General features: G+C 41.5%; 1 protein-coding gene across 1 annotated transcript in view; it reads right to left on the bottom strand.

The window, feature by feature from the left end:
• The window catches only part of RPRD1B (regulation of nuclear pre-mRNA domain containing 1B), a 33,251-nt gene that overhangs the window by 5,673 nt on the left and 4,674 nt on the right, over positions 1-22,904 (bottom strand). Inside the window, exons 3-6 of the mRNA XM_067553950.1 lie at positions 22,441-22,574; positions 15,961-16,073; positions 13,305-13,431; positions 11,770-11,945 (exon numbers count right to left, since the gene is read on the bottom strand). Of these exons, the coding sequence (XP_067410051.1) occupies positions 11,770-11,945; positions 13,305-13,431; positions 15,961-16,073; positions 22,441-22,574 (550 nt within the window). The remainder of the gene's footprint in view (positions 1-11,769; positions 11,946-13,304; positions 13,432-15,960; positions 16,074-22,440; positions 22,575-22,904) is intronic.

Raw genomic sequence — 22,904 nt, 5'->3', positions numbered from 1 at the left:
ATCATAAACATCTACATGAACACACACAGGATAATAGGTTGGAAGGATGGAATTCAAATGAGGTTCTGGTGGCTTCATAAACTAGTAGTGGCTGACGCTAAGGCCTGGTCTATACTAGACTGTTTTGTCAACCAAAGTCAGCTTTTTTCAACAAAACAGTGCTGGTGTACGCACTGCAATCACCCCACTGACAAAACTGCAGTTTTTTTTGACAAATTAAAACCACCTCAGCAAGAGGTGTAGGGCTCATGGGTGGCTTAGTTAGGGCGATGCAGTGTCAATGAAGACACTGGTCTCCCTTACATCCGCTTGGTGAAATTGACAAGAAAGCCCCCCTGAGAGCTGAGCAGATGGACCCTGCTCCCTGGTGTAAGAAGCCTGGTCAACTGGACCCCCCCCCCGGGGTCCTGGCTGTGAGCAGGACAAGAAGCCTGGGCACTTCTCCAGTCGGTCTCTGCCAGGAACTGGGCAGCCTTGAAATTGACATGACTGCCTGGTTCCCAGTGGGTAGCAGGAACAAAGAAGCCCCGAGCTGCTTCCCCCAGCTCCTTGCAGGGAACAGGGAGGAGAGAAGCCATGGGCTGCTTCTCCACCCACTTCCCGCTGGGATCCAGGGCACCCGTCTCAATTTCACAGTTAGGCTCCCGGCTGGGGGGATGACAAGAAGCCATGGGTGGCTTCCCCCAAGAACCGGGAGGGAAGCCTCTGGCGGCATTCCCCAGCTCCCAGTGGGGAATGGGGAGGGGAGAAGCCCAGGGCCAGCTCCTGGTGAGGAACAGGGAGTGACAGCCCATCAGGAGCCAGGGAGCCTGTGGAGCTCCCGGCAGGCTCTCAGCTCCCCCACCTACCACTTAGGTCAGCGGAAGCGTCCATGGTGAGGACACACTCCACTGACCCAAGAAGGGTAGTGTGGACATCAGTCACTGCAGTAATTATTGAGGTAGCTCTACGTCAACCTCTGTTAGGCCGACTTATTTTTCTAGTGCAGACGAGGCCTAAGGAATAGCAGAGGCTCAGGAGCAAATGCACTCTTCAACTTACAGGGATGTGGGGTGGAGGGTTGGTGGGAGGCAAAGGACAGAAATAAGAATGTGTCCAACATCCCCAACTAACGTCAGTTTTTGAGAAATGCTTCTGCAATCCTAGGACTCAACATGCTATCCAGACGCACTGGTGAATACTAATGACCTTTCACAGTTGCTTCCTGGGCTACTTCTCTCTCTAAGGGTCCGTCTGAACAGCCCACAGAAGCAAGCCTTCCTGCCCAGGTCAACAGATTTGGGCTAGCGGGCTCATGCTAGCATTCTAAAAATAGCTGTGTAGACAGTGCTTTGGAGCTGTGCCCCAGGCTCTGAAACCCATCCTTTTCCTTAGGCTTCAGAGCCCTAGCTGCAACTTCAAAGCCCTGTCTGTCTACACAGCGATTTTTAGAACACAAGCCTGGCTAACTAAAGACTTTCTGCCGCAGGCTGTGTACCCATCCTTTAAGTGCATGTTAATGTGAAAACAAGAGAAGGTCACAGGGAAAACAGGAGACCCTGCAAGAGTTCCAAGCGGGAAGGGTGCTGAAGGACTTTAGAACCTTGCCTAGGAGCACACATGGGATCATAAGCAGCCAAGGAAGCTGAGAACTGATCCACTGAAGATCCTGTATTGAACTAGTGCCCTGAACTAGGCCAGCATGTGAGCAGCTAGTATTGGAAGCCAAGGCTGTTAAAAAGAGCAGAGAGATTGGGAAGGAAAGAGGGGAAAATATGGACAATATGGGGAAAACAAGGCAAGACAGCTGAGGCAGGGAGGGGAACACTGAATGAGTAACAACAGAGGAAGAGAAAAATAAGAAAATGGCATAAAGTTAAAGGCATGAAAGAAAAGAAGAAATAGGAACAAAAATTGAAAGAGGCAATAAAGCTCTCTAAGGATAGATTTACCAATAGATTCATGTTTCTAGATTTTATTGTATTTCTCAGATAGAAGATAGGTACCAACATAGCAGGAAGGGAGACTGTAGGTCAACCAACGCAGGGAGCAAAGCTGTGCTCCTGCCCTCCCCACCTTACGTCTCAGCCATGACAATCCCAAAACAAATTCCAAGGCTTACTTTCTCATGTGGTACCATTCCATTCAGAGTGAGGGCAAGCTGCATGCTTTACTAAAGCAGTGCAAGTTAATGATGTAAGAAGGGGGCAAAGCATGAGTTCTCATACACCTAGAATAGAGACAGCGGAGGGTCTATTGTACTGGATATGCTCACAGAGAGGAGGCTGATACTGCTGTGTCTACAAATAGCTTTCTGCCAAGAATCTGCAGTCTGAAAATTGTAGTATATGAATCTGCCAGACAGTGATGGATGCCTGGCTAGGGAAGGAGGGAGGAAAGGGCTGCACTTTCTCAAGAATGCTGATTCCACAACACAGACAAGGAAGGGCAACAAGAAGGCCAATCACTCTCTCACACAACAGGCAGGAGAGAAATAAAGAAAGCCAAATGGTATGATATACATGGGGGAGGGGGCGGCGCAAATTCCACCCCTCCACCAAATGAGGACCAAGGGATGAAGTTAACTACTCTTAAGAAATGAAGGAGTGTGCATGCAAGATAGAACTAAATCCAAGCTCACAAACTATTTCTGCCCAGTTGGAAAGAGCAGCTCCCCTCCCCAATCTTTCAGATGCAGGACTAAGCAAGGGGGAGCAGGAAGAAGATGCCAAAACATGAATGAGGAAGATAAAGAACTTTTTATTCCACTTAACTGAAAACCAAAATAATCTAATCTAATCCTCCTTTCCCAGAAAGATTCACAGGCCTGTAAATCTTTGGAATGTCTCAATTAGTCAAGCCTTGTGAGAAAATACTTCTGTATTAATAGCAGTTTTGCAAACATTCTTGTGGGTATGTGCATGTGTCCTGAACTTTGGTGCTGCAGATAAGTGTGCACATGTAAATATGGTTTCTTCTAAGGGCTGACGTCATGGCTACTTGTTCCCAAATGTAAGGTGTACAGCTTCAAACAAACATTTCAACTGAATGACAGGGAATTTATTCTTAAGTTTATCCTTATTTGTAGGTGTGCACTATTTTGAGATATCCCAACACCACCCAGCTCTATGGGCCAAGCATTCTTATCTGAAGAGTAACTGGATTTGAACACGTATCCATGGCGAAATAATTCAAGTCACTGCAAACACCACATCTGTACGATCCTTAGAACGTTCTTTGTCTGAAGGTCAATGGGAGTGTGATCTACTCCAAACCAATATTGTTGCAGTAGCACCTCGGAGCAGAACCCCACTTGGCTGGGCATTGTAGAGATATAAGATGACTGTTCCGATCCTACAAAGCTTACAAACAGGTCACAGCCATGAGAAAGAGAGAGACTGCCCCACAGCAGGCTGAACTTCTGTATCAGAAAGCTTGGCTAGATGATTGAAAGCAAAAAAAAAAAAAAAGGTGATGCCAAGTCTGAACATGAATTGGAGGGGTCTGATCCACTGCATCGCACCGCACCAAGAGCTACCATCCAATTTGATTGTTGACCGCACGTCAGATGTTACCTGCTTTCCACTTAAACACCACTGTCTGTTGTGGTGCCAAGGAGACACTGTGCTCATGTAGAAAATGGCAGCAAGGGAGCAGAAATATTGGAAGCCACAGCTGGAGCAGGAACAGCTGGCAGAGTTGAAGCAACTGACAGGCATAACAAAAGACCAAACCATGCCAACCTTGAAGCTTCTCTGATGAACCCTTCAAGGCAAGAACGGTGCTGAGTCAGTCAGGGCAGTGTGAACATTGCAGCAACAGCAGCAGGTCTGGCTAGCCATCCAAGCGCAGATAGAGGGAGTTGCACAGAAAGATGAGGTGCCAGCCATGCTGCAACGCCCACATGGCTATTTTTAGCACAGTAGCTTGAGAAGAGCTAACAGGAGTCTGTCTACCCAGGACAGGAGGCATGCTCCCAGCTGCAGTGTAAACACACCCTTACTGTACACTGTCAGGTCTGAGGCCTTGTTCTTGGGCTAGGCAGTCATATTAGAAGAGACAGCAGCCATGAGCTAAGCAGCATGTGATCACATCTCCATCTAAATACAAACAATGTAATTCCGGGCTGTTAAGAAGGTGCTACAGCCCTAATAGTATCTACCACCAGCAGATAAAGAAACAACTCTCAATATGTTTAAAGAAAACTTTGTTTGTTCGCATTCTGTCCGGCAAGGAATCACTTCTCAACAGTTGTGGCTGTAAAATCTACACTTCTTACTGTTTTGTCTTTGGTCCCCACTTTATTTATCTGAAGGATTTCTGTCTGGTTCTTGATTGTTTCTGTCTGTTGCATAATTAATCATGCAAGGTTTAATTTAAATCAACTAAAGCAGTGGGATATGATTGGTTGAACTGTTTCGTAAGGAGGTAGGATTGGTGGTTTTTTAGTACTTTAGTTTAAAATGATTAAGGTTCAGCTAAGCAGGACCCAAGTTTTAACTATGTAAATTGAGGTCTAAAAGAAAGTTTTTTTGGCAGCCAACTCCACAGGACACAGTTCAAGAATCAGAATGGCCAGACTTCAACACCTCACCAACTGTATTTACAGAAGCTGGAGTCCCCAGCTGATCTAATCCTGACTGGCCTCCAGGAGAAGTTTGTCTGCCTTATTGGGAGTGATGAGCATTGTACACTTCGCGTGTGTATTCTGTTTTGGTAACTGTTGATAGAGAATAAGGATATTACTGTGTGAGGCTCCTTCACTGGTAAAAGATCCTGCAAGCCCACAGAAGATTACGCCCAGAGCCTTACGAATTGGAAAAGGGTGGGTATTGAAATTAAACCAGGTTACACCCTAAGCCCAAGAGTGTGAATTGGGTAACGGTAGGTGCCTTTTCCCAGGAATTGGGAAAGGGTGGGGTGCCTTAACTGGGTTACACCTGGAGCCCTACGGACTGTGAAAAGGTAGACTGCCCTAGTGTGGGGTAACAATACCCAAGTTCATTACTAAAAAGTTAAGATCTCCTCTCCTTCTGAGGTTCTCTGTGGCCAGCTTCAGGAGTTTACATTGCCTGCAATAGTCGGTGGCTGGAGTGCTCAGTCCTACTTCAAAACAGGACTTCCACTTAGGAGAATGTCATCCTCAAGTCACATTAGGCACAGACTGTCAGGGACATTGTGGTATATTGACAGAAACCTTTTGAACCCTGTCCTTGGCCATAGTGGGTCAATGACAAGCCTGAAAGGAAAAAAATCTATTTAAAACAATTAACTTCAAATAAATGTCCAAAATATGTTTGAAAAAGTTGGATACAAATGAGAAAGTTCCATTTGGACAGACACCAGAGATTCAGAAAACTCAGTGTGCAGAAGAGAAAGAGAAGCTGAAGAGGGACTTTTCTCCATTCAGAGCGGTACAGCGGTACAGAAACCCTTCCCAAGGCCAGAGGTGTTGGCTATTCCCAACTAAACTGCGCAGGCATCCTGCCATGGAGAATTCGGGAGAAAGCTTTTATGAAGAACATGATAGTCTTAAATTAAACCCCCTGCTGCAACATACTTTCAAAATGGTTTCTGTTTAACATCCTTCTAGCTCAAAAAACTGCAAATCCTCAACTATGCTTAAAAGAAACAGTTGCTTTCTGTGGTCTCAGTCTACAGTCTGTGCACCTACCTGACTGCCATGCTGCATAGGAAGGTTTCATTAAGACTGACAGCATTTGGATGTTATTTGCCTTTTATGGTCAAAGTAATGAGAACTGACTCAATATTTGCTGTAGCTAGGCTTTGAGAAGGATATTGGAAAAACTGGCACTACGCATGATGAGTGAGCTTCCCAATCAGTGTTTACTTTGAGAATAAAAGTTAAAATTCTAACTCCTCAGTGACAAAGAATTATTTAGTTCTTGGAACACAAGTCCAGAATCAAAATTTAACACCATTAAAGAGGTGTAATCTGACAGGAAAAATACTCACTTAAAAAAAATAATGTTTGAACATTAAACTGCCAAGACAGGAAATTCAGAGTGAAGGCTACTGCTGAGCTTAACTCACCCTAGAGTGCCGCAGCACAGGGGATTGCAAACTCTTTCATAGCGTGGACTATGTTTTAGTATAAAGATTACACTGACCACTTTTGTCCCAATTCATAGTCATGTAAGATCCCTATATGCAATCACAGCAGTTGCTTATACTACAAAGTGTGTTTATTTTAACTTTAACATAATTTAGTAGGTGAACTGGAGAAGAAGCTAAGCCTCCCCAGACACTCATTTCAAGCACTTCTGTTGTAGCACGTCATATGTACAAACACCCTCTGCTTGAGGTTTCTGATTAAGAACACATGTTATGCACAGTGATGCAAGAGAAGGTGGAAAGTTCAAGCATTAAAAAGGGATCCACAGGTTTAAATGACACTGACCCTGCACTTAAATAACAAAGGGAACATTTAAAAACAGTTCTAATGTTCCCCCCTCCCACCAGCAGTGTGTTTAGCTCCTCCAAACTCACATCAGATGGTCCAGAATTCAATGTTCTGCAACATCACAGCTCCCACTAAACCACACCACGGTTAATTCTCTTTTTAAAATAACCCTTTGAAAGACCCTTTTTAAATTGTCCTATTGGGCATAACTTAACTAGGTCTTAATGCACAGGAAATCAGAACAGTGGATATTTTTTATGTACACTATGTGCTACAGTGCAAGAGTGAACTAAGGACGGTTGCAGGCTGAGCAGTGAATATCTTCTACAGTAGGACCTGAGTTATGCACACCTTGTCAATGGAGGTGGTTTGTATCTCTGAACAAAACATTATGGTTGTTCTTTCAAAAGTGTACAACTGAACATTGACTTAATACAGCTTTGAAACATTACAATGCAGAAAAAAATTGTTTTTAGCCATCTTAATTTAAATGAAACAAGCACAGAAACAGTTTCCTTATCTTGTCAAAAAAACTTTTTTTTTAAACTTTCCTTAGTAGTTTAGATTTAACACAACACTGTACTGTATTTGCTTTTTTATTTTTTTTTTGTCTCCGCTGCTGCCTGGTTGTGTACTTCTGGTTCCAAATGAGGTGTGGGGCTGACTCAGTTTGTAAGTCTGGTGTTTGTAACGCTGAGGTTCTACTGTATTTTGTAAGTTTACAAATCAGATCCTTGAAAATGTACATTAAAATGGCATTTTTATTACTGTATAAAGGAAGGTAGAAGGCCTCACTCAGAAGACAGAAGAGTTTTTAAAAACATGTTCATTAGCTCAAGAGCAATTATTTGAAAAATCTGAAAGTTGTATAAATAGTATAATGTTTAGAGTTTAAATAGTTTGGCATAAGCTTGTTATATGTTCATTTTAATAGGCTGATTAAAATGGTGTAAATATGCATCAGGGATACTCAATGTGTAGTATTTACAAAGCAGTCCAATTAATCATTCCTTGGCTATTCTAGCTTGCCACTCAAGTCTTTGTTTAAAGAGCTTTTAGAAAGTGGGCTCATTAAAATGTAAGTCACAATGTGACTGTCATGAGGACACTGCTACTATAGAAAAAAGCCAGTGAGAAGTTTTGTTGGAAAACAGTTACTGTAACTGATCAATAGCTATTTAAACAAGGTGTTTATTAGGTAAACCCTCCCCTTATGTTTCTACAGCTTTTCAAAAGACAGAACATATTGAAGTCTATGACCATAAGATTTTCCACTAGAAGCCTGTTCTTTATTTATTAGTGTGGATTAACAACAGGCACAGCCAACTAGATGGGTAGCTAGCTGGGATTCTGAACATTTTTAGCATTTACTCTTTTATCACTATTTGTATTGCACAGAATATCTCCTAGAGCCTAATCCTGGTTATTCTGTGTTCAACATCAACCTCTTTTTCAGGATAACTTCACTGCCACTTAACCAGCTGGGAATCACCCCTTTGGATACGTCCTTTCCCTGTTGAAATCCAGCCACTTAACTACTATCTGCATTTAAAACAGCTGACGATTTTCCAATTTCAAGGTGTTTGGTATTACCACTTCCTTCCCTTTCCTCTGCCTAGTATCCCATGTACCCTGACATCCTCTCAGTTGTCCTGGCTGTAGTTTTTAAAATTTTATTTAGTGCCATTCTGTATAGCACCCCAATTGTTTTATAAACTAGTCATTTTCCCCACACTTTTGTGCTGGTCAATGTTCAAGAGTGAGCACATCAGCATGCCAAATAAAATTACTAACAATTAAACAAAGGGAGGGGGAGAAAATGTTCCTCACATCAGTTATAACCCCCGGCTTACTATAAAGTGAACTGCTAAAGAGCCTGTCTGCACACAACAGAGACAAGTTAGCCTTATAAGGAAACATCTCAACCCCAGTAATAAAAAAATTACTTGGTCCAAGAAAGGATGTCTGCACACATGTATACAAATCAAGCAGGGAAAGAACAAGAAACTAAACATTTTGTGTGCATAATTTAAAATCAGTAATAAAATCTACTGTTCAGTTAGTCATCCGACCAGGACCCCCAATTCCTTTTCAGAGTTACTGTTTAAGACAGAGTCCACAGTATGTACGGCCTACACTCCTTTCCCCCAGATGTCTGACCATCACACTTCTCTCTCAGACTCAACACCCTGTACTACCTTCCCTTTCAAACCATCAGTTTGTGGGTTTCTTAGTACTACAGCAGCCTTTGAATTCACTCATGCAAATCTTTATCCAATTTCATCTTTTCCAGTATATCATGTCGTGATGAATGGATTTTATGTTACTGATGACAGTAAGAGCTTTTGGTGCCCTAGAGTTATTTCAAAATCTCTTGAGTAACAGCCTAAGAGTTAATATTCCCATTCAATGTAAAAAATGTTTGTTTGCAGAATTTGCCATGGTTCAAGAATGGCAGTAATACTGGGCTACTTAAACAAGAACTCCAGTATTTAGACAGCAAAGTTCCTTTCCCACAGACATGAATTAACTATTTTTATTACAATCTCAGAGAAAAAATTATTTGTGTGCACAACCCGAGTACCTTGAAGATTCACAATGATTTACATTTTTTGACCAGACAGATATACTGGCACTTCTCATGACTCGTTGGAATAAAATCCTGGTTCACATTACCAACAAGGAGCCGCCCCGGTCACTTATCTAAACCATAAAAGCTAATGAAGTAGACAGTCCACCCTGAAACACAGAATTTTGCTTTTAAATGCATCTCAGCAGAAAGCAAGGTTTGTTTGTTTTTGTAAATAAACACACATGCACACACACAGAGCCAGCAATTCCAGAGATTTTTGGAAAGAGGTCATAATGGAGCACAACATGTCATGGAGAAATATTAGGAACAGGGTGGATAAAAATCATTATTTTTTTAAATTTAAATCAGAGTATTTACATGTTGCTAGCTCTTTACTTTCTTCTTATTTTATAGACAAATTGCTAGAGTAGATGTTTTGTACTTCTTTCTTTACTATCCTGGTTGTTTGAATTTCAGATTTTTCTAAGGGATTACACACTTAAAATGCCCATCTACAATGAATGAGGTAAGTCCAGAGCCTCATTAACATTGTTACTGTGAGAACACCAAAAACACAAAACCGATAAGCAAACAGCCTGGGCTACATTTGCAACCAACACAATTCTCCGATATATTAAACTTACACAAGTCAGGAAAGCTAAATGCTTGTAGACCATACTCCATAAGGGTTTGCAACAGGACGTCACTGTGACTTGTGCGTCTAATGTCACGTAAGTGCTTTTGAAAATTCCACACTCAGGTGCTTAACCTAAGATTCCTAATTTTTTTTTAAGTTTTGGACCGTGGGTATGCTGTGTGAGCATGCTGGAAGTCTAATTTTCATTGTTTACAATGAAGCAATTGTGCTCTCAAGTGACAAAGATTTCATGCCATTAAGAGACATTTTAAATAAAAATACAGATTGAGCCCTTGATGCTTCATACGCTTTTGCACACACACAAAGTCAAACATATCACTAGTCCCACTGAAGTCAATGGGACCATTCATCTGAGTTAAATTACATCCCTGCTTAACTGTTTGAAGGATCAGTGCCTGAATTTTCATTTTTTTAACCTTATAAGAAAATTACTAAACTGATATAGAAGACCTTACTAGAAGTGTCAAAAAACCAAAACCAACACCCCAGCGTTCGTAATATGGTTTAATCTAAAGTTTATAATAAAGTTGCCATAGCACAAGTTTCTGTATTAGTTTTACAACATCTCAAACTGATTCAAACCTAGGATTTTTAAAATGCATGTTGTTGAACTTTTTAGGAAGCATTCTGCTTTTTATTGTAGGTACCATAAAAGCAGTTAAGATACAAATAAGGGGCTCACAATCCTGTTCCTGCTGAAATGAACTAGAGTTTTGTCACAGACTTCAGTGAAAGACGAACCTAACCCAAAGTTTCTACTGGCATTTTCAGAAATTAAAGTAACTTTTAAAGTAACTTTTACAATTAAAGCAGTTTTTATGGCTTTTTTTTTATATACTCGTGATAGCTAAAGTGCTTTAAAATGAACTAACCATGGGGAAACCACCATAAACCCAACTCTCAATCAGCTTCAGGAGATTAAAGCCTAACAATCTAGCAAACTTATTTAATTATGCAACTTTAGAGTTTTGAATGCAACAGCCCTAAATCTTCTGGTTGATTTTAACTCTGGATGGACAATGTACATACAGCAAGTTATTACGTATGGACGTAGGACAAAAATCCATGGCCAAAACAGAGTGCAAGTTAAACAGTACTGCCTAACATCCCAGGTCAGAAGACAACTTGTGATGGAAATAGGGCAAACAAAGGGTTGAACTGCTCTACAATCCAGTCTCCTTCTAGAAAAGTGTGTCCTCTACGGTAACTCATGTCCCACCCAACAGCAGCTGCTCATAATAATGAGCATCCGACAGTGTAGAGGAAGCCCTTAATGTGTCGCCAAGGGGCAGTTCAACAGATGGCAGAGTGACATACAACCAGAATCATTAATTAAACTGCCATATTAGTCCCACGACACGGTGCTGGAAAACACTTCCTCCGTGAAAGAAGAACATTTCAGATAAATGACCGTCTGCTGTTCCCATGTACTCGCTCCAGGGCTTCTGGTCACTGCTAAGTTTCAGTCAGAACAGTCTCACTTTTACAGCAGTTTCTTGCCCTCCAAGTTCAAGCTGGCTACGGCATGAAGTCACCACTATCTATTCCTTCATATAAGAACTGCAGGTAAAGGCAATTATTAAGGGCACCACCATTTTTTGGCTATGGCAGTACTAAAACACATGTTTGACAAGTCATCTCATCAAATAGGACCTTCAAGCCAGACTAGCAGTAACCACAGACAAAAATATACAAAAAGCACCAGTTACTTGCAGAAAGGCATGCATGGACACTTGATTTCTTTTTGGGGACAGGGATTTCATCCAAAAACAAACCCTCAAACAAACCTAGACTGAACAAAATGTTTGGTGGTAAAAACTCTCTCTCAAAAAAGATTTAAGTTCTAGAACTTCCTTTTCCATCTACTGTTGTGCTTTTCATGTGTCCAATTCCTGGACAATAGGTCTCAGATTGAACATCTGAGTTCAGCAGTTACATTTATTTATTTACAGAAAAACATTTCCTCATACCTGTTTTCTTCCAAGAGTAAAGCGCTCCAGGGAGAACTAAACTGCTACATTACCTCACCAGTCTACATGTATGTGAATGATTCTCATTTAAAAGAGAAAATGTTTAAAATCAAGCATACGTGTTTGGTAGAAGAATAAGGTTTCAGTATTGTTGAGCAGTACTCACGTCCAACTTTTTCTCTTTCTCTGTCAATACATCCTTCTGGTTCTGCGTGTACTCAATCAGCATGCGTGCCAGCTGGCGTCGGTCTTCCAGTTCTGCCGCCAGTCGCCCATTATACTCCGCTAGTAACAAACATGCTTCATCCACAGTCTTTGAAAGACGTTCTGCTGCCTCTTTGTCTACATGCAAAGATGGTAAAAAGTTTACATGGACTCAAATAAAACCTTTTAAGCTTTAAAAAACCACATGCACAATAATATTTCATTCATAAGGGTTATCTAGGATTTATAAGAAAATGAGTTCTAATCAAGAGATTTAAGAGGCACCCAAAAATGGCTAGGATTCTAACAACCTGAAAACAGAAGAAGATTTTAAAACATCAAATCAGTTGATCACGTTTTTATTCTTGCAGAACTGACATTAGTGAGGTCTGATCTACACTGAAATAGCTCAACCTAGCTACTCACTCAGGGCTCTGAAATAATTCATACCCTGAGTGCCACAGTTAAGTTGACCTAACCCTCAGTGTAGATGCAGCTGGGTTGACAGAAGAGTTTTTCCATCAAGGTGGATTAACTACATTGACAGAAAGCCCCCTTCCTTCGTTGAAGGAAGAGTCCACACTACAGAGCTACACTGATGCAACAGTGGCACTACTATGGTGCTGCAGGTGTAACTGTAGTAACTCTCCCTTAGAAGCTGTTTTTGTGGCTCTTCTATGAACTGTTAATTTTACCAGAATATTAGATTACATTAACAGAATGTGTTTTGTCACATCCTGGGACTCTAGTATTTATGCAAGACATGCACTGTATGATGGATCTTATGCCTGTGAATATTTATCAACATACAGAATAGAAGCTTGCATGTAAATGCACACTTGTCCTTCTCACAGTGGGACATAATGAACATACACACTACAAAGAGCTGAATAAGTGATAGTTCTCATATAACTCTAAATTAAAGTTAGGAATACTTGCAAGAACAAGAGTCAAATCAATTCTGTTTGCATTTGCTCCCAGATTCTTAAGCCAACATTTTTCAAACATGGGTGCATAAGTTTATGCACTCAAATACAAGTGGTCAGTACATCTGGAAGTCTGAGCACCAATTTCCTATTGCAGTCAAAGGCAACTGCATGTACTCAGTAGCTCTGAAAAAAAATCAGGCCACTTGATAGATCTACATTTATATTTAATGCTTAACATTCAGTACCCAAGTTTGAAAATTCTGGCTCTAGTTTCTTTACATAACTGCAAAATGAAGCTGTCAAAAGTTGGTTGAGGAAAGGTCAGTGAATATAGGCTCTCCAAGTATAAAAATCTTTGTAAACACATTCTGGCTTGGGCACAAGGAATGGAAGGACAGATGTAACTCTTACCTCCAATCGCATGCCAGAAGATTTTTACCTACTAACCGTTAGGGAGCTATAAAGCTGGCATGCATAAAGGGCATGAGGTGCATCCATCCTACTCATTATAGTTACTTGAAAGTCAAATCCCTCTACGCTCATTTTTATTCATCTTCTAACTTCTTACCTGTAATTTTCTCCAGCAGTGACACATCTTGAACTTCCTGTGGCAGGGAGGCAATTTTCTGTCGCACTGTAGCATCTCCTGATGCTGCATTTTCCAGGTCCTGCAGAGCTTTGATCAAGTCCTCAGTCTGCAGAATGGAAAGACAAAAAAACAGACCCTTTTCAAATGGAGTACCAGATAACTGCAGCACAGCCAAATTCTAAACAGGACTACTGCGAAGCCATTTTCTGTAGATATTGTCACTGCATTACAGGCTGAGATCACTTACCTTTTAAAGTGATCTTTAGTGTCCTACTTTCTCTTTCTGCTCAGTACTGCAGCAAGTAGCTATATATAGTATCCACTAAACTCTAAAATATCCAAAAACTATGGACTTTCGCTAAATACAGCATAGTCATTTTAACTGGGACGTTGCAGTGGACAGTCATTCATCCCAATTAAGAGGAGAAGATGCCATTTAAAACAAGGCTGAAAAAATTAAAATTAAGGACAGCACTATACTCCAGGGAAATAAAAATATTCCCTACATTTCACTTTTGCGTTTGGTCTATTTCTTTTAATCTGGATATTTTGCCTTTGAGGATTTTTATTTTGCCTTGAGCAACAGGCAAATTTACATGTGAATTTATTCAATTGCATATATGCACCTTGCGATAATGTGGAGAGGGCATATTTTATAAATCCAAAAGATTAAATAAATCAGATTATCTGAACAACACTTCGTTAAGCACCACATACTCACTTGGCACCAGCTTAAAAAGCATCCCTACTAAAACAGACTTTAAAGCCACTGCCAGGCTCTCACTAGCTCAACTGGTTCTTTGGGAATATAATCACAATTAAATGGACTGATCTTGCACTCCATTAATCCCATTCAGCCAGTTTTATTTAGACCTTGTCTACACTCAAAAGATTCACCGCAGTAATCCACACGACCTTCCTCAGGTCAGTGGAGTGTGTTCTCACCAGGAGCACTTCCACTGACCTAAGAGGGGCAGTGTGGGGAGCTGAGAGACTGGCCAGGAGCCCCACAGGCTGGCTTCCAGCATGCTGCCCCCTCTTTCCCACCAGGAGCCAGCTCTGGGCTTCTCCCATCCCCATTCCCCACTGGGAGCTGGGGGAAGCCACCAGGGGCTTCCCACCTACTCATTCCCATGGGAAAGCAGCCCAAGGTTTCTCACCCTTGGGGAGTGGGATCCAGCTGCCCCGGCTTCTCAACCCCAAGCACCTGCCTGCTCCCCACCAGGCAGACTTGTCAATTTCATGGCTCAGCTGTGAAATTGACAAGGCTGCTTGGCTCTGCAAGGGGGAGCTGGTGGAGAAGCTGCCCTGGGGCTTTTCACCTATCCCGGCAGAGAAGCCATCCTGGGGCTTTTCGCCCCAATCCTAGCTGTCATTCTTGTCAATTTCAGGGCTCCAGCAAAGCCCAGCTAACTACCAATGGTAACGCGTTGTCCTATCTATGCATACATAAGCCCTACACCTCTCATTGAGATGGTTTTATTATATCAGCATAACAAGGGAGTTACATCGGTGGGAGGCGCCTTTCAGTGTGTACCCCTCCACTATTTTGTTGACAAAACTCTCTAGCCTCTTAGTTCCACCAGTGCAACTGAACGCACCCACAATGCTTTTACTAACCTAGTCAGGAGAAACTGGGTGATAGAAGCATTAACAAGAACCCATAAAAGGGAGAAGGGGAAATGACATTAAGCTGGAAAACCACAAATGTTCAGAGGTTCTTTTGTTTTAAAAAGTGTTCAAGGATTTAATGATTTTGTTGGCATTAGCAACGCTAATTTTGTGGTGCTGACTTATCTTCCAGTTTCAGACATTAATTTTTAGGTACACATTCAAAACTTTCATTAAAAAAAATACACAAATTTCTTAAGAAAAACCACATTCCCTTAAATGTTTAAGCTGGTTTGAAGAACCAAAGGTGTTCATTGTCTGCTTGACATATATTACTTCCTTGTAAGCTACACAATGACTTCCAGTAAGTGTCAAATTAAACATGTGTTAAGACAAGCCAAAAGCTGTAAGCGATCTGCAGTAAAAGCTCTCGTTTCCTCGGCTCATGTAATTTTGTAGTATTTACAGCACACATGGCACACTATTTAACTCTTCACCTTCCTTCAAATAGCCACAGGTTTAACATAAGGCCAATTGTAGCCTTAAAGAGAAGAGTTTTGACTTCAGTTTCCAATTCCATATAAACCCATTTAATGCTGATCTTTTGTAGCTACATGGTATACAAAACTTGCTGCTAGTTTCTTAGTTGGGCTGTATTCTATCTGAAACCCAAGCGAAATTTCTTGAGTTAGTGTTAGTGCGTTGGATTTTAGAGTGCATGAGTCAGTCTTGATGTGTAAAAAGCTTTTTTTTACATATCATCTGTTTTTTCTTTGTATTTTCTTTTTTCCAAACCGGCAATAGTGTAGGGGCCTTGGTTCAGTCTAGATTAAATCAGATCCCTTCTTCTTGCCCACTGCAGAACAGACAGACAATCTAGTGGTTTAATGAGACTGGCTTCCCAAGCCTAAACTGAATTTCTCCATTAATTACATTTTACTTGTTAATGGCTCCACCTTGTGGCTGTATCTTTACAAGAGGTAACCTTTCATAATTTCTTAGATCCTCAGCCCTCCAAACATACCAGCAATGGCCCAGTGCTCGGGTCCTGGGGTGAGTAGCTCCCAGGATAATCCTCATCTTCTTCCTCTTGTATCTGCTGAAACGTCCGCTTCAAGGACTTCTTCTCCTCTATAACTGTGGGGACACATACAGTGTCAATACAAGCCATTCAAGTCGGATGCCATATGTGCATGCTTCATGAGAATCTTAACTACCTATATTTTCAAAAATTACACCAGATGCTTTCATGATCTCTACAGAGGGTCAATCTACAATTTAATTTTCTTTACAGAGGGCTAATCTATGTATCACTTTCAGAATGGCATAAATGGCAAAAGAACGGTCATTTACCTTATAGTAACTGGAGCTCTTAGATTGCTTTTATCCACATAGATCTTACTACAGATGTATGCACAAACCTGTCCAGAATATTCCAGAAGTGCCCATTGGGGCAACACATTCACCCTGTACACTCTTGTGCTCCCTATAAAGGGCAGAGCAGCCCAAACCACCACTCCATTTTTTCACTAACACAGAATATCTAGGCCCGCGGCGGGCGGGGGTAGGGGGGGTGTTGGTTGGTTTCGCACAGGGTCTGTGTCTGGACAGAAGCATCTCAGATATAGTAACTATAACATGGGTTCAGAAAGAGGGCCCATCTAAGACAGGAGCACCACATTCAAGTCCCAGACAGGCAACTATGCCTCACTGGTGGAATACATGAATCGGGCCCTTAAAAAAAAATCCAGATACCACTGAGTGGGAAAAAACTGAATAACCCTCAACAGTTGAGTGATAGCTATAGCAGCCACATTAATTCTATTACAGCTAAGCAATCACGTGTTTCAAAAACAATAAGCAGTTCAAGAGAGATGGAATAGGAGATTCCACAGCCTGAAGATGTCTCTGAATGGGACCACAGTGAGAAATGTTTCCACTTAGCTTGGCATGTCCTTCCAATAGAGGCCTTTCTGCTATGGATCCAAACCTCTTAAGCAGCTTCTGTCAACAGAAATTAGCCCAGGTAGCCTCCATGCTGTCAAATGCACAGGTGCAGCACCAGGCCTTGGTTCTCATTAACATCATCTGGGAGTTTTGGGAAGTTGAAGAGGTCGTCTGATTGACGGATGTATCAGGTCAAAATACTAGAACTGGCATACCCTTCTGAGGACTGGGAATTAGTGTAATGAAAAGATGACATAAGCAAGTTATTTTCCCACCAAACCAGAAATACATCTGCCATAGACCCTGGGCTTATGTCTCTTCAGCAGCAAAACACTGGACATTTTGTGTTCACGTTGGTAGCAAACGGGTCTATTGAGGAACTCCCCGTTTTAGGAATATTTCATCTAGAAGAAAAATTTTTAACTTCCATTTATGAGTGAAGGAACTCTTCTGCTTAGCTGATCTTCCAAATAATTGTGTACCTGAAAGAGAGGGGGTCATCAGGTTAATCTGATGCAGAATGCACCAATCCCATGGAAGTGTTGCTTCCTGACATAAGGGAGATGACCTCACTCTCCCCCCTTGCCTGTTTATCTAGTTCACAGCCAAAGTATAATCCATCAGGATTTGAGCAGCAGTGCCTTAAAGGAGAAGCATGAACACGTTGCAAGCCAGCTGAATGGCCATGAGCTCTAACATATTTATGTATAATTGAGACTCTGCAAAGGACCATGTGCCCTGTATCTGGAGAGAGTCCAAATGTGCACTTCAGCCTAGATTAGATGCATCTTTCAGAGTCTTTGAAGGAGACAGTGGATGAAACAGAGTACTCCGATGGACGTTTTGAGGGTCTGTTCACTGAAGTGGGTATGACAGTATTACGGAGGAACTTCTAGAGGCAAGTCCATACTGTGTTTGGTTGATGGATAAACATCTTTAACCAACACCAAAGGAGGCCAGAGACATAACCATGCATAGAGTGACACAAGTATAAACTACCATATAACTCAGAAAATTGACGCAGACTGTCACTGTGGTCCCTAGATGACACTCAATGCATGAACTGAGGTGATGCATCATAGAAAAAATCTTTGAAGATACATTCCTGCCAACTGGAAGTGGAGCATAGCCCCTAAAAAGTCTATAGATGAGTAGGAGTGAGAGAAGACTTGTCTCAATTGATCCTGAGGCCTACTCTGGAAAATGACTGTAGAACTATGCAAACATCCTTGGTGACCTGCTGCAATGAGGGACCTCAAATCAGCCAACTGTCATAATAGGAATACATGTGGAGGTCTCTCTCTTCCCAGCTGAGCCATTATCACAGCCAGGCATTTGGTAAACACCCTTAGAGCTTTTGAAGGGCTGAATAGTAGGACTTTGAACTGGTAGTGAAGTCACTGACCATGAAACAGATACTTCCTGTGAGCAGGATGGATTAATGCACAGAAGTAAGCGTCCTGTCAGTAGAATTGCAAACCAATTCATGGGCTCCAAGAGAAAAAATTAGAAGAAAGGGTGACCATCAAACTTGACAGATGAATTTGTTGGGACACCTGTGATCTAAAACTGGACACCATCCTTCTTTCTTCTTTGGGAGAAGTAGTAATAGGAATAGAACTCCCTGCTGCAAAACTCTGGAGGCACCTTCTCTATGGCTCCCAGATAAAGAAGAGAGTATCTCCAAACAGCAGGATTCTGTGAGAAAGGTCTTTGAAATAGGTTTGGTATAACAGCTGCAAAATGAGATATCACAGTCTTTGAAGACTCCCACTACAGATGCAACTTCAAAGGAGCAGGCATAGGCAAGTCAGAGGCACAATGAATTTTAGCCTTCCTCTTGGCCAGGACCAGGGACAGTTATTGGTGCCAAAGCCCATCCAGAGATTTTTTTGCACCTTCCTACCTTGGGCAGCAGTAACCACTGACTGACATGAAGAGACTGATGAAAAGGCTCAGAGTATTTCAAGAAAGCATGACATCTTTTAGAACCAGAAGACCACTTAGTGTCCTCTGCCCCCTCCCCACATATAGCATCTCTTGTAGCCAGATCATTAGCTGAAACCAGCTTTGAGGCAGGAACAGACTGCTTCTGAGGAGGATCTTTGGAGTCAGTCTTTTCCACCCGAGAAAGCTTCAAGCAGGCATTGAGAGCAGTCTGTGTGCACTTGAAAAAAGAGTTACAAATAGAGCACTTATTTGAGATAGGAGATGCCCAAAAATAAAAGAGGCATTTCACAGGCATATCATTCATAAGCATAGCTATCTTACAGGCAGGCAGATTTTAAAAGCCAGGAGACCTATTTTCAGCCACCACACCTACTCCTTGGTACCAAGGTCAGATTCAGAAGAAACAAGAACAGAAAGGTATTTTTTTAAAAAGACAATGGAGTTTAATTAAACCTAACAAATCTAACCAACTATAGAATCCTAATCCTATATAAAAAGGACACTGTAGGCTCTAACTAGCTACCACAAGTGGCAAGAAATGGTTGAGGCTGCTCTGCCCCAAGGATATATAGGGCACATGCACAGCCCAATGGACACTGCTGGCTAAAATACTCTGGGCTCGCACAAATGGAAGCACAGTGGTATCTGTGTGGACAAATGCTCAAAGACCCACCCGGCATTTTAAATCTTGCTCGTTTGTAAAAGAGCCATGAAAACAACAATATTAAATACACAGGTTGCCATCTGCATTGGGCAAGTGAAAGTTCAGTAGGCTTTAGCTTCTTAATTCCAGCAATTTAGCAACTTGAGCCATGTCCAAGGAACCTCAGTTTGAGATATTAATTTCTGGAGAAAAAAAAGATTCAGGCTTATTTGTTTTACCACCAAATTACAGATCCCAACTAAAAATATATCTTTTGGGACTGGACATAAGGAGATCAAAAAAATCAAAGGCCTGGGGAATGACTAAATATGAGAGCCCAAAAGACCTATTACCGATTACGGCCATGAGCTCCAGTGCATCTTCCAATACCTAACCCCTTTCTGTGGTTTTGGGATTGGGGGAAGATTATCTTTTATTTTTATACGTACATTAGCTGGTAGCCTATCCAGGATGGACAATAGCAATGTCGCTCTGCTCCAAACTATCTCCTTCTCCTGTACTGTCACCAGGCTCTCTCATTACAGTTACTGCTGGAGCCAGCCCTCCGTTTTTCTCTTTGCTGTTGTTCTATTCCTTGTCTCCTCCCTTAACTTCAGCAATGGTCTTGCCCCTCACATACCAATCCTGCATTATAGCCATCCTCTGCTGCTGAGTTCAACAGCTCAGATCCTTGTTAAGTTGTGGCACTGTGACTAGAGGTGAGTGAATAATGGATTTTTCAGTTTGATGGGAATTAAAAAAATTTTTGGAGTCAAACCAAAAATGAAACTTTCTGGAAATTTTTCAACAAAGAAATCAAGAAGTCAAAAAAATTTCAAGTCACAATGTTTCGTTCCAAAAGATTGTGTTTAGAGTCTCAAACATTTTCACAAAAGGGAATGGAAGGATTTACAAAATGGTCAAAGGAGGAAGAAAAACATCCCTTGTAAGCTTTATCTCCACTGGGTTCAACCCACCTGGGATGTGGTCACAGCATCATACTGGGAGCTCATGTTCAGCTGATTATCCACCATGACTGCCAAATCTCTCTCAGAGTCACTGCTTTCCAAGATAAGATTCCCCCATTCTGTAAGTATGGCCTACATTCTTTGTTCCTAGATGCATACATTTAAACATATTCAAGCGCACATTTGCTTGTACCCAACTTATCAAGTGATCCAGATAACTCTATCCGTGAGTGGTCCTCTTCATTATTTACCACTCCCCAATTTTTGTGTTATGTGCAAATTTTCAGTGATGATTTTTTTTCTTCCTGAACTCACGCAATCCATTTTGTATCATAAGGATATGCCCCCCAGGATATGCAACCAGCATGTGTCTCAAATTAATTGATTAGAAATTAATTGCAATGGTGTCAGGTAAATGAGAGGAAGAAGAGAGGGGCTACATCACATAAGCATCAGTGGACAAGCAATACTAATATTTCTGCAAGACAAAGAGATCAGCGTTGATACTTTCCCTACTCAGTCTTCTACGGTATCACCACATTTGGACAATTATCACAGGTTCTTAAGCATACTGAATGCTCTGGAATTAATTCACAGCCATCCGGCTCAGACGGTATCTATTCAACCACAACTCAACAATCACTGTGGCTCTGCACAAAGGGGCATATTGACACACAGAGTTACCACACTGTCTTGGACTAAAAAGGGAAGTGTATTCATTATCACAGTATCAAATACATGCAAGATTCCCAATAATTTAGTTTTAATGGAATCACCTTTTGCTAACCTAAAGATATTTATACTACAGATTTGCAACTTTCTGTTTCCATAGTAGTTTGCAAATTCAGAAATCACTGAAGTCATAGGTTTTTCTGAATGCTAATATTACCTCTGCTGTTATATACCTTCAATCATACTTGCATTTGAAAAGCCACAAGGAAAACAAGCAAGACACTCAGTGTTTTATTTTATGATCCATTCAATCTTGGATCTGACTGCCAATTGTAATGGTGGCTTTTGTGATCTAGATAATTACCCACCAGGAACTAGATTGAAGCCAATTTATGTCATGAGGCCACTAAAAATCCATCACATGAAAGCCAGTTTCAGTTGCTACCAACCAGAGTTGAAAATGAACCAGCCCAGCCAAGTACAACATGATTTTCTAGCCTTCCACTTACATTTGTGGAAAAGTTGCTGTTAAATCATGGTGAGCTGTAAGGATAATGCAGAATGAGGAAGAGCATTCAAGTGTCAAAGTATTGATGACTGTGGAGAACAGACCATTGTAATGACCCACCTAACCATCCACACTCATGCCTGGAGGCAGGACAATATTAACAGTCAGAGTGTTTTGGAAACCAACAAGTTCCACTGTCTCCTTGGCTGGACCATCATTGTAGCTGTCCACTTCTTCAGGAGAGCAGAAGAGTCCTTAGCACAATACAGACTGTTCCCTATAACCCCAAAATCTACACTCATGTCTATAAAGATCCAGAGTGTAGCCACTTGACCGTGTAGAGTCAGAAATGACCTGGTGCAGATCCATGGTTGGTAATAGAGCCATGAGGTCTCAGGCTTAACAAACTAGATCTGTCATCTCTACGAATGCAGAAGTCTCTTCAAGACAATTAGTCTACAGGTACTCCTAAATAGAAAGCAGAAACCCGGAGCAGCAAATCAACATTCAGGCTTGGAAGCCTAGGGAGAAGAGTGGGCTTCAGAGCCCAGCTCAAACATCTACACAGCTGTTTTAGCACCAAAGCGTCAGCCCAGGTCTTTAGACCCAAGCTCTGACACTTACTGTCATGGATTTTAAAATGCATTGTAGACTTACCCTTGGTTCTGTCAGCAATTCTCCCAACCTTAGAAACCCATGATGCCAGGAACTGGCTTGTTTGTTACAAGTGTTCTAATGTTAGTTAGTGACACATTAACTTTCCAAGGAGGGTTGTGTTATTGTTTTTTGGGGGAGGTTATTAAGCTATGCTTTTACCTTTTGGTGGAGGGCTACTGGTGTCCTCCATAGAAAGTTTCAACTGTTGTATGAACTCGCTGCCATACACACTCCTTTCTTGCCAGATGTTAAGCAATCGCTCCAAGGGCTTTTTGCAGCCCTCATCTGCTTCTCTGTTCAAATATTAAAAAAAAAGAGTTAAAACTTTGGTTAAACAACATGAGCATGTTTTTTAAAAATGCCATTGTGCAAATTAGACACTGTACCCATCAGAGGATGATGCAAGTTTGGGACAGACTTTCTTGTGCTATCTGGAGTACACTGTGCACATTACATAGGTAACATTTTTCCCTTAAGCTGAAACCCAACAGTGCTGAAAAGTGCCCCACTCTTTTCTCCCCTCTATTGCAAAGGAACTTTTGCAGGGGGGAGAGGATAGATAGTTGTTCCTTCTACAACAGCAGAAAGATACTATGAAAGCCCTACAAAAAAAAGTTACCAGG

Source organism: Emydura macquarii, unplaced genomic scaffold (genome assembly GCF_026122565.2).
Source record: "Emydura macquarii macquarii isolate MOO-44397 ecotype Brisbane River unplaced genomic scaffold, CSIRO-AGI_Emac_v2 contig_1483, whole genome shotgun sequence".
NCBI classification, from domain to species: domain Eukaryota; kingdom Metazoa; phylum Chordata; order Testudines; family Chelidae; genus Emydura; species Emydura macquarii.
This window is presented reverse-complemented; position numbering and strand designations above follow the sequence as displayed.